Source organism: Ruditapes philippinarum, unplaced genomic scaffold (genome assembly GCF_026571515.1).
Source record: "Ruditapes philippinarum isolate M1 unplaced genomic scaffold, ASM2657151v2 ctg2061_1_1_1_1, whole genome shotgun sequence".
NCBI lineage: Eukaryota > Metazoa > Mollusca > Bivalvia > Venerida > Veneridae > Ruditapes > Ruditapes philippinarum.
In genome coordinates this window covers 25,766-39,008 of record NW_026864207.1, presented here as the reverse complement: position 1 = coordinate 39,008, position 13,243 = coordinate 25,766, and the positions used below count along the sequence as shown (strand labels likewise).

Below are 13,243 nucleotides of genomic sequence, written 5' to 3'. Positions count from 1 at the left end.
CAGCATTATTTTCTTAACATATTATTACTCAGTGTAGTTAAAATGCATACTATCATGACGTCCAAACATTTTAAAAAGAATCATGCTATGGTGTTTACAACTGAGTTTTAATTGTTTTTAAACTTTATTAAAATAAAAAAAAAACATTAAGAGTTTGAACTTGGTTTTCAAACATTGTTTAATAAATTTATGTTTAAGGAGGAGAGATCTTATGCCTGCAACAATGTTGGACATCTTTCTTCAAGACCCAGTTCTGCAAGAAGCATTCCCTTACATGTATGATCTTGCTCTTCTGTCCAGGCTAATTCCTACCAGCACAGCTTCTGTGGAAAGGTCCTTCAGTCTGATGAACCTGTTATGCACTGGGAACAGGAACCGTCTCAACCAGAAAAAGCTCACAGCACTTATGATGATTTGCAGGGAAGGGCCAAAAGTGCTTACAGCAGAGCAAAAAAAGAAAATCCGAGATAATTTCAAAAACATGAAACAAAGAGAAAATAGCTTTGTAATCTCGTATCTTTCAAATGAGTTATTATCATTTATAGTGAAAGGTTGACTAAAGTTATCAGACTTATTCATGTTGTTTCTCTGTCCTCTAGAATTATGATATTTAAGAAGTTGTGTTGTTAAATACAATAAACTCACTGTTACTCACATACAGTGAGTCATTCCATATGCTTAGATACACTTTTCACACTAACATCCTTTTTCTTTCACAATTTTCATAAAAATGATGTGTTATTTTCACAACTGATCTGGTACCGGACCCTTTCACAATTTTGGAGAAAAAACGCTGAATATGAGCAAACTTGATAAAAGACACCTAAGAATGCTACAAAGTTTGATGATAATCTATCAATTATTTCAGTAGGAAATGATGTTTAAAGGTTTTTTCTATTTTTAGCTTGAGTGGCCCCTAAAAGAGGATAATCAAATTAATATAAGCAAACTTGATAAAAGAGTACCCAAAAATGCTATAGACAAAGTTTGGTGATCATCCATGAACTAGTTCTGAAGTAGAAGATGTTTAAAGGTTTTTCTATTTTTAGCTTTAGCGGCCCCTAAAAGGGGCCAATCAAATTAACGTGAGCAAACTTGATAAAAGATTACCCAAAAATGCTACAGACAAAGTTTGGTGATCATCCATGAATTAGTTCTTTAGGAGAAGATGTTTAAACTTTTTTCTATTTTTAATTTTAGCTGCCCCTAAAAGGGGCTAATACAATTAATATGAGCAAACTTGATAAAAGACTACCCAATAATGTTACAGACAAAGTTTGGTGATCATCTATCCATTAGTTCTGTAGTAGAAGTAGTTAAAAGGTTTTTCTATTTTTAGCTTAAGCGGCCCCTACAGGGGCTAATCAAATTAAAATGAGCAAACTTGATAAAAGACTACGACAAAGTTTGGTGATCATCCATCAATTAGTTCTGTAGCAATAGACGTTTAAACATATATCTATTTTTAAATTTAGCGGCCCCTAAAAAGGCCCAATCAAAATAATATGAGCAAACTTGATAAAAGACTACCCAACAATGCTACAGACAAAGTTTGGTGATCATCCATCTATTAGTTGTGCAGAAATAGACATTTAAAGGTATTGCTATTTTTAGCTTAAGCGGCCCTTAAAAGGGGCCAATCAAATTCATATGAGCACACTTGATAAAAGACTACCCAAGAATGCTACAGACAAAGTTTGGTGATCATCCATCAATTAGTTCTGTAGAAGAAGATATCTAAAGGTTTTTTCTATTTTTAGCTATAATAACCCCTAAAAGGGGCTAATCAAATTAATATGAGCAAACTTAATAAAAGACTACCCAGAATGCCAGTCTTCGACTTAACCCACTCGACCGACGACCGAGTCGAGTAAATTTGCGGGTGGTCGAGTGAAAATTCCAAGCTGGTAGCCCGTCTGGTCGAGGGCTTTTTTCATATCCAAATTAAGAAAATGTTAGAAATATGCAGAGCTCCAGATAGCAATGTTTTGGCTTTATGAAAATTCAAAATATTTCTGCTGAACTGGATGGAAAAGAAAACGAAAGTACTTAGCAGGAAGTGACATCGAGTAAAAAGGGAAGGTAACTCTTGGAAGTTTCTTAAATGAAATTATTGATAAAGTTAAATTTGGTGTAATCATCGTAGGACTTAACCTAATATTCAATTTGTTTAGACATATATAATTATAATGTGTTTGCCACAAAATAAAGAAAATTGTTGTACATGCCACTTTAGTTATTGAAAAACAGATTTCTCCCTTGCCACCTGCAGTTTTGTACTCAATATTTTCGTACCAAGTTTACAGTTACGGACAATTTCCTCAAAGACTAATTCTTTGTGTATAAAAGTTTAAATTTTATTATATTTAGTTTTCATTAATTCTAATTTCAATTATAAATAATCAAAACCAAAGAACAGCACTAAAATGTAGTCTGTAGAAATAGAGTATGAATAAAGCCTCATGCTGACCATGTAGCTGATTGTAAAAGAATGTGACACATTCAAACAACAACATGTCAGCAACAGAAAAATGAGTCTTGTCATTAATTTGCTGTGTAACCTTAACAAACCCTAGTCTAGGGAAGCCTGCCTTAACAGAGCAAGTTTTGTATTATTTCACATTGAATCAATATTTTATTATATAAGTCAGTCTGATTTATGTAAAGAAAGGAACTTTTTAGAAGGCAGTGAAATTTGATAACAAAACAATGCAAATTCTTTTTGTAAATTTTACCCTAGAATTTTCATTTTACTCTAGATTTTGATGGGTAAACCACCTTGGCCCTAAAAATTATTAGCAGATTTATTGAACTTAAAACGCTTATGAAATATTATTAATTGTTAGACATTTATTAGGTGTCATCTCATGCTTCACAATATGTCTTTTCCCTTGTATATTGAAGGCACTAAGTCAAAAAGGAACACACCAAAAAAAAAACAAGAGGGCCATGATGGCCCTGAGGTCGCTCACCTGTATATAGGCCCCCCAACCCCCCCCCCCCCCCCCCCCCCCCCCAACGTTGCAGAGCCAATTTAACCCAAGAGCTTTTATTTACACAAACTTGGTAGACACCCATAAGAAGATGTTTCATGCTAAACATTTAAGCTCTAGCTCATTGGGCTTTTTTAAAAGAAGATTTTTTAAAAGTTTTTACTATACACATATAGTTAAAAACAATGACACCCCTGGGGCAGGGCCAGTTTTGACCCCAGGGCTTTTATTTGAACAAACTTTGTAGACACTTACTAGAAGATGTTTCATGCTTAATATCTAAACTCTAGCTATTTGGGTTTTTTCAAAGAAGATTTAAAGTTTTTGCTAAACACATATAAAGAAAATCAATGACCCCGGGGCTAGGCCAATTTTGAACCCTGGGCTTGTATTTGAACAAACTTGGTAGACACCTATTAGAACATGTTTGATGCTCAATATCTTAGCCATAGCTCTTTGAGTTCTTTAAAAGAAGATTTTTTAAGTTTTTACTATATGCATATAGGGAAAATCAATGACCCCCCGGGGCGGCGCCAATTTTCACCCCAGGGCTTTTATTTGAACAAACTTGGTAGACACCCATTAGAACATGTTTCATGCTAAATATCTTAGCTCTAGCTCTTTGGGTTCTTTAAAAGAAGATTTTTTAAGTTTTTACTATATGCATATAGGGAAAATCAATGACCCCCCGGGGCGGGGCCAATTTTGACCCCAGGGCTTTTATTTGAACAAACTTGGTAGACACACACCAGAAGATGTTTCATGCCAAATATCTAAGCTCTAGCTCTTTGAGTTCTTTTAAAGAAGATTTTTAAGTTTTTACTATATGCATATAGGGAAAATCAATGACCCCCGGGCGAGGCCAATTTTCACCCTAGGGCTTTTATTTGAACAAACTTGGTAGACACCCATTAGAACATGTTTCATGCTAAATATCTTAGCTCTAGCTCTTTGGGTTCTTTAAAAGAAGATTTTTTAAGTTTTTACTATATGCATATAGGGAAAATCAATGACCCCCCGGGGCGGGGCCAATTTTGACCCCAGGGCTTTTATTTGAACAAACTTGGTAGACACTCACTAGAAGATGTTTCATGCCAAATATCTAAGCTCTAGCTCTTTGAGTTCTTTAAAAGAAGATTTTTTTAAGTTTTTACTATATGCATATAGGGAAAATCAATGACCCCCGGGCGGGGGCCAATTTTCACCCCAGGGCTTTTATTTGAACAAACTTGGTAGACACCCATTAGAACATGTTTCATGCTAAATATCTTAGCTCTAGCTCTTTGGGTTCTTTAAAAGAAGATTTTTTTAAGTTTTTACTATATGCATATAGGGAAAATCAATGACCCCCCGGGGCGGGGCCAATTTTGACCCCAGGGCTTTTATTTGAACAAACTTGGTAGACACTCACTAGAAGATGTTTCATGCCAAATATCTAAGCTCTAGCTCTTATGGTTTTTTAAAAGAAGATATTTAAAGTTTTTTCTTTCGGTTGCCATGGCAACCAGAGTTTTGCATGGAATTAAATTCTTTGAACAATTTTTAAAGGTGACCACCAAAGGAACATTCCTGTGAAGTTTGGATGAAATTGGCTTAGTGGTTTATGAGGAGATGTCATTTAAAGTAAAAGTTTACGGACGGACGGACGGACGACGGACGGACGACGGACGGACGCCGGACAAAAAGCGATCACAAAAGCTCACCCTGTCACTTTGTGACAGGTGAGCTAAAAAAGTAATATGAAAAGGAATATAAATATGTTGTCAATGCATGTATCAGCAGACATGGTTACAGTTAACGAGGAGAAGAGTATTTTCAGTTTTTAAACAATTTTTTCCAGTGTCTGTGGACAATAAGTTGATATCTTAATAATGTTAAATGGTATATAAAACATAAAGAAAGTGTTATTTTTGTACAAAATGTATGCAAAAAATACCATTTTTGTTTGGGCTAGTTAAAATGTGTTCGGGCTAGTGAAATTTGTAAGCTGCTAGCCCGACTGGGCTAGTGCTGATAAAAAGTTAAGGCGAAGACTGGAATGCTTCAGACAAAGTTTGGTGATCATCCATGAATTAGTTCTGTAGGAGAAGATGTTTAAAGGTTTTTCTATTTTTAGCTCTGCTGACCCCTAAAAGGGGCCATTCAAAATAATATTAGCAAACTTGATAAAAGACTACCCAAGAATGCTACAGACAAAGTTTGGTGATCATCCATCAATTAGTTCTCTAGAAATAGACATTTTACAGTATTTCTATTTTTAGCTTTAGTGGCCCCTAAAACAAGCCAATCAAATTAATATGAGCAAATTTGATAAAACACAACCCGAGAATGCTACCGACAAAATTTGGTGATCATCCATCAATTAATTCTGTAGGAGAAGATGTTTAAAGGTATTTCTATTTTTAGCCCAAGAGACCCCTTAAAGGGGCCAATCAAAATAATATTAGCAAATTTGATAAAAGACTACCTAAGAATGCTACAGACAAAGTTTGGTGATCATTCATCAATTAGTTCAGTAGAAATAGACATTTAAAGGTTTTTCTATTTTTAGCTTTAGCGGCCCCCTTAAAGGTACCAATCAAATTCATATGAGCAGACTTGATAAAAGAGTACCCAAAAAATGCTACAGACAAAGTTTGGTGATCATCCATCCATTAGAGGTGTAACGATTCATCGATGCATCGATGCATCGTGATCTGTCTTGTCCCCGATGTATGCATCGTAATGAAATTACAAATTCCAATATATTGCGATGCAATACATATTTCACCTCCCGATGTATCGATACAGCGGGAAGGTATCGCAATACACTAACAATATCTTCCAGGAATATAAGGACATACGTTTTTTTTGAAAGACTGAAGAAAGAAAAATAGCTCGGATGTAAACAACAAACAAGCGCGACTATTATCATACCATCGTTGTCATCTCGTTTCCCCATGTTCGCAATCATTTAACGGTTACTAACAAAGTTTTATCAATTCCATGTAAATGGGCTGGTGTTCTTTGAACTTGTTTATAATAAAAACATAATTAGAGATCTGTGCGATTTCAAGAAAAAACAACCTACAAACATGAATTTTATTTTGTAGCACTTAAATGTCGGATTAAAATAGTGATGATGACAACATCCCCATGTGATATTCGTCACGTATTTATACTTTCATTTCCGTTGACATCATTTTCCCGTAAAAAAACAACAAAGCAAACAAACAGAAAACATGAAGACTGCAAAATATGTAGACGGGGAAATTACAGTCAATCCTCCCTGGTCATTAAAGTCACGCGTTTTGGGAAAATTGTAGTTTTTGGGGAACCATGAGACAGTGTTGTATATTGTGGAAGACTGGACGTGGAGTGTTTGCAAAATCAAAATAAAATACTCTGGGGTTGAGCACAAATCTTTTGAGAAAACTGAGACTGAAACTTATAAACTGTCATTTTCACAGTTGTAGAGCTAATTGTAGACACTTGTTACTTTTTTTTTTCACAAGAAAAATCTTAAGTAGTGTATTGTAAGACTGAAATTGTTAAACTGCCATATTTACAGTAGTGGACTTTAGTGTTAGAATAGCTAGTACATGTAGATATCAATTTGCTGTTATGGTTTAATTAAAAATACCTCTAATCCTCAAGTAATCAGAAAAGTAAATTGTTAAAAGATCAAAATCGGAAACCAAGTTATAACAACAAGTTAAGAGTTTATTTTTTTTGTTATTGTAATAGTTTTATATTATATTCGTAATTATGCTGTAAACAAATGGCAATTTTTTATATACTAAGTCTAAAAGTCAGTATCGTGATACGTATCGCATCGCAACATAAGAATCGCAATATGCATTGCATTTCTTCAAAGTATGCAATACATATCGTGAATCGCATCGTTTTGAAAAACAAATATCGTAATATGTATCGTGACAGAAAAAAATGGCAATGCACAGCCCTACCATCCATTAGGCCTGTAGAAGAAGATGTTTAAAGGTTTTTCTATTTTTAGCCCTAGAGACCCCTAAAAGGCGCCAATCAAAATAATATGAGCAAACTTGATAAAAGACTATCCAAGAATGCTACAGACAAAGTTTGGTGATCATCCATCAATTAGTTCTGTAGAAGAAGATGTTTAAAGGTTTTTCTATTTTTAGCTCTGCTGACCCCTAAAAGGGGCCAATCGGAATGACATGAGCAAATTCAAGTGTGACTGTCACAAGGATGCTACAGACCAAATGTGAAGTAAATCTTCTAAGTAGTTTCAGAGAAGAAGACGATTGTTGACGCATGACGATGGACGACGGACGCCGGAGCATCCCCCTTTGATACTAATAGCTCACCCTGAGCCTTCGGCTCTGGTGAGCTAAAAAGTTCAAAAAGTGTCCGGTCGGTGGTCCCTCACCAGTACAGACCAAATTTGAGGTAAATCTGCCCAGCAGTTTCAGAGAAGATGATTGTTGACACATGACGCCGGAGTATCCCCCTCTGATACTAATATACGGTGCTGGTGAGCTAATAATTATAATTGTAAAGACATTAACAGAGAACATTTTGACATCCAACATAGATTTACTACAATAAATGTGCATTTTATTTTGAATATGAACTTAGTTTATTTTATTTTTTATTAAAGTATGGAGGAATAGTTTTCAAGGAATTATAAAGTAGATTATATAAGCATACAGTTGACTTTTAATAGACAACAAAAACGTCTATTTGATGCTCTTAATTGAATTTTAATTGAACATCTATAGGTTAACATGTTGCGCTTAATACAAAACGAAGCCTTCACTGCAATGGAACTTGCAAGGTCGGCAACTGTTGCAGATTGAGGATGGGAAAATTTAACACAAGAATTGTCTGTTATTAATTTTGTTTTGGGGGAAAATATTGCACATTTACTTTATTATAAGAGCCTTATATGAATATTTATCTCCGCCTTATGTGTTTTATCTGTTTAGAACGCATTATAAGGATAGTACTTTTTAATAGTAAAAAAAAGTGTCGGTGAAAACTTGACTGCTTTTTGGATAGTCAAAACAATCGCACAAGCTGTCATTCATGCCTGGAAATGACGCCACGAAAGTATGAGAACACAGAAAGCATGGGAACAAGTTCAACAAGTCATGTAAAAGGTTGTTTGCAGTATAACCGGTTTAATACCCTCACCTATATTTCCAAATTAAATGATAAAGAGTCAACTCGGCCCTATACCAACTCGGCAAAGGTCAACTCGGCCCTAAAAACCATTAAACATATTAACATTTTTTACTTGCATGTTGTCAAGGCAAAAAAATGTTATCAATGATAAAATAAGAGATATATCTGGTTTATTATTATATAATTGTACATTGAAGTCTTCCGCAGAATTAAAGTATATTTAGAAGAAATTTGTTATTTTTTTTTCTTGCAGATTCGTAAAAATTGATATAATACAAATGTGTTTTCTTTGATGCTTTTTGTTTGTTAAGTAATCTTCAATAAAATATGACATAAAAAACGTGTTTATTTATTATCATAAGCTTTTAATTAGTTGCAGGTGGTCATTTATCAAGTTTGAATGATTGCGTCAAACATAATTATCTCCTGATAAATCGGTAACCTTCCCGAAACATACATGTGGTAATAAGAGCGGGTGATAATAATTTAAGAAAACATCTTTCCACATTTGTGAATAAGTCCATATATTAATTATTCCGACCATATTGAAAGATAAAACGAACCAATTAATATATAAGATTGAAAAGTGGGCAGAGTTGACCCGTGCCGAGTTGGAAAAGGGCCGAGCTGACTCGAGGGCCCCCGAGTACGTTTTAGGGCCGGGCTGATCCCGATTCTTTCCAAATAGCTGAATATATAGGGTTACAGTATATAACCCAGGGTTTCCATTGACGCACATTTCCTGCGTCCTTGACGCTAAAATATAAACTAAGGACCCGCAATAACTTATTGCCTGCGTCCTCAGGGACGCAAATCCGTAAATCCTGTTTTGAAAGATCTTTCCGTTTTTAAAAGGAAATTGCGTAAATTTGTAGACGGGTTTTATATTGTATACAACAGAGTTATCTTTCTTTCAATAAAAAAACTGTTCAATGCGGAATAAAACGGCGCACGATTGAATTTAGAACTACATTCGAAATGTGTAGCAGTCTACCTCGTTGCTAGGCATTTTATAAAGATGTCGGCTGCGGCAAAAAAATCCCGAAGTTTTAATGAAAAAAGCTAGACAATATCTATAACTAATACCTATCTTTTAAACTTATTCATGATTGGGACCCTCTTAATATTCCATGGGACCCTCATATTTTAGGAACATGAGTCCCTGGGACCCCTAGATAAAAAATCCTAGCAGAAACCCTGTAACCTGTCAAAATCTTATAGATACCTTAAATTAATATATAGAAACATAATGAATGATGCCACATACCTTCTATTTCAAGAAGTAATGAAAGAAGTTTTTCAAGTGCCAGTTTTTCAATGTGCTTGTTTGGAATATATGATTGGTCACTTAAGTATTTCTTTAAAATATTTCCTCCATTTTGAAATATTTCAATAAATGGATAAATCTCTTTGTTTGAAATGCTTCTCTTAGTTGTCTCATCGACATCGTCATCCTTGTCGTAACTCTTCTTCGTCTCGCACTTTGCCCTGGAAAAACTCGTACAGAGATGAGCGTCACTACTTATTATTTTAAGTAAACAAAAGCAAAAACGAGGACTTGATTCAAGTGCTTCTAATGCAGACCTTAATCCATCTATTTTCTCCAAACCAATGTCTGGTAGTTTGGCTAATTTTATTTTTTTTTTCAAAGGGATTGAGGAATCACCCTCCGCCATTTTCCTTTCATTACTAACTCGACGTTCTCCGCAAAACGGTGGTGGATTCGGTACGCCCGGGATCCGGGATCGTATTGAAAACTGATAAACTATAGGCCTATTTGTGTTGATTATTGTCGTAATGAAAGGCGATTAAACGTTAACTTTTTAATTTCTATTGTTTGTTATGAACGGTAAATTAATTGGTAGACAGACGTTTCACTATTGAGACGGTTCACACCAAAACGTTTCACTCCCAAATTCACTCCCTTTTTATACCAAATTTTTTCTAAGACTTATATGATATACTAAAAATAAATAGACCTTGAATTTAATAAAAATTAATTACAGAAGGGAATTTCACTTTTTGGTTATGACTATTTACTCAGTTATCATAATTGTTTTCGCTGTTTCTGTATTTATTATCGTACATATGGAACAGGTAAGAATGCATTATTTTTGTTATCATAAATACTTTTTAAACAGTAAATATATTACATTTTATCGACAAAATTCTGAAATTTTCGACGCTGTATTATGTACGTATATGTAGAAGGATTTTAAACCTTTGTCAAGCAGTACCTATATAGATAAATAATTTAACTTAATGGCCATTGCAATCAGAAATGCCTTTAAATAAAATTACAATAAAAGCATTGGGACTTTTTCAATGTTTGTGATGTAAAATCATTATTTTGTGACTAAAATTCAATATGAAAGAAAAATTGTCTTTCATAAAGTGCGACATCTTAAATCATAATAAAACTAACATAAGAATAATTATATTAAATATCAGAGAAGTTGCATGAAAACATATTAAAATTTACATACATTGTGATTCATGTTCTTCTTCTTTATTTTTATTTATTTATTCATTCATTTCTTTTCTTTTTTTTTTGAGGGGGGGGGGGATATATGTTGGACTGGATATGATTGTATTATCTTATAGTTCTTTACAGCTGTTAATGATAAGAATTTATAGGTGATTTTCTTTGCATTAAGTATGATTCAGTATGTAAACATTCTGCAAATTTTCTAAAATAAAAATAATTTATTTATATATCGGATTAAACATTATATTTTAATTTGTTATATCACGGATTTATATTCCATATAAACAAAACTTATAATGGAGAAGTTTCTGTTTCCACGACTTTTGTTTTAATTGGATGTTATCTAAAAACTATTTTAATGGTCCAATAAACAACTGATTAGTAAACTGTTTATGCTAAAGTGCAGTGTTTATACAAATGATTTAATGGTGATGTCAAACTGTTAGTTGTTGGTCTCAGTGTTTATACAACTAATTAGGTGATGAGATTACTGTTAATACCACAATTACCTACGTTTGTTTAATGGCTACTTTTTAATAAATTGATAAAGAAATAATTCAAAAGAATAATTAATTTTATACACATCTTTTTAAGACTTACATGAAATAACAAATATTTTAATTTTATATTATTAATTATTTATATATAATGGATATCTTTTATTATTTTAGCAATTATTTTTTTGTTAATTGATATCAAGTTATTGACATTATTTCCATGTGACTTATTTTTTATGAAAGTACTAATGAAAATATTATTCTCAAGGATGAGCATGGTATATCAAAGAAAATAAAAGTTCTGTTCAGTATAGTTTATATTATAGTTTATATAAGTATGAATTCTTTTTTAACAATTGTGTGTTTTCTTTTAAATAACCAACCATATATCTTATATCATCACCTATTAAACCATTTATCAATGCAACAAAAATAAAAACAAATGTATATTACAAACTTTAATTGCTTATCTACAACAGAAAAACATACATCAAAATAAATAATCAATCTTGATATGGCTATTAAAAATGGAAATAAATTTGTTAACTTTCCTAAAAAATATCTTTAAAAATGGGAGTGAAACGTCCATACAATTGACAAATTGGGAGTGAAATGTCCAGGCGTGAACCGTCCTGGGAGTGAAACGTCTCAATAGTGAAATGTCTTGGGAGTGAAACGTCTGACATTCAAATTAAATTAATTTAACATATTTACTGCAGTACAGTATCTAGAGCTATTTATTAACAAACTTAAAATGCGGAAATTATTTATCGCATTAGATTCTACTGGACTTATAATTATATGCCTTATTGGAAAAAATAAAGATTTTGTTAATACAACATTTGGCTAAATTTTATATTCACGTATTTAAAAAGTATTTTAAGAAAAGATTATAAGATATACGTAATTGATAACAAATCAAAGTACCGAGAGGACTGATGGGGGGGGGGGCAGTGCTTTGAAGGATAGTACGTACAGGTTTTAAGTGTGGCTTGATACATTATTTTTTCCTTCGACTTAAACTAGTGAGCTAGATCTTTACATCACATGATCAAGATTCTAACCTGACTAAAAGATCATCAATTTAGTTTCATAAATATATATCACTTATAAATGTGGCCTCTGTGCTGTTTACATGATTTAGCTTGTTTTAATTGCTAAGATATTGATCCCAGCTTTTCTTGATGTTTTTTATCTCATGTTCTATCTGGGTAAAACTGAACATGACCAAATAAAAACTGTTTTAAAACTTTTGAATAAGACATTGAATAAACTTACTGGATACAGATAACTTGCAGCGTGTGTAGGAACAGTCTTTTGCAATGACTAAAACAAACAAATAGCATGCTGTACAGTAAAAATAATTTTATTACAGGGTGATCTGTGAAGAGTAACATTTCTATTTAAAATGATAGCTCCAGAGCCTTTGTTGATATTAATGCGGAAAAAATTAACACAACGGACGTTTCAGGAAGTTTAAACAACGAAATTTTTAATTTCAGTTTTAAAGTAACATAGCCTTTTCTTCCTGAAATAACTTATTTCCAACAATGAATTTAACAATCAGCTGAAAAGAACCGCTTTCAAGGCATTATTTTTTACAGTCATATACTATATATATATATATATATATATATATATATATTTTTTTTTTTTTTTCAATTCAATTCAATATTTTATTTGGCATTAAACTACATATAGCATATAGCCATTATTACATAATATGGTTAAGTGTAAGACACTTTTACAAAAAATTGTTCATAATACAGTACAAAATGTGTTCAGAGAAGTTTTTTACAATATATCTTCATGAGATTTAGCAATTTAAAATATGAGATATATACTTAAAATGCTTAATAAATTGTTATTGTTGTCTATATATATGTATACAAATACAATCATACAATATGTTTTAAGATATGTTATTTACGGTATGTCTTTATGTAGATCTAACAATATACAAGTTAATCAGAGTTTCTTACAATCTTGACAAATTATTAAGCTCTTTTTCATGTTTAGATGACATTAAAGTTTCCATTTTTGAAGTGTGACCAACGGCAAAAATATGGTTTTAAATTATAATATTTTGGACAAACGAGTAAAAAATGGAATTCAAT

At 32.6% G+C, this 13,243-nt stretch overlaps 1 protein-coding gene across 1 annotated transcript in view; it reads right to left on the bottom strand.

Annotated features, from left to right (window-relative positions):
• Nucleotides 1-9,825, bottom strand: part of LOC132724833 (uncharacterized) — a 40,390-nt gene extending 30,565 nt beyond the window's left edge. The window contains exon 1 of the mRNA XM_060709786.1: nucleotides 9,409-9,825. Coding sequence (XP_060565769.1) covers nucleotides 9,409-9,817 — 409 coding nt within the window. The 5' untranslated portion in view covers nucleotides 9,818-9,825. The remainder of the gene's footprint in view (nucleotides 1-9,408) is intronic.
• Nucleotides 9,826-13,243: the final 3,418 nt, after the last annotated feature.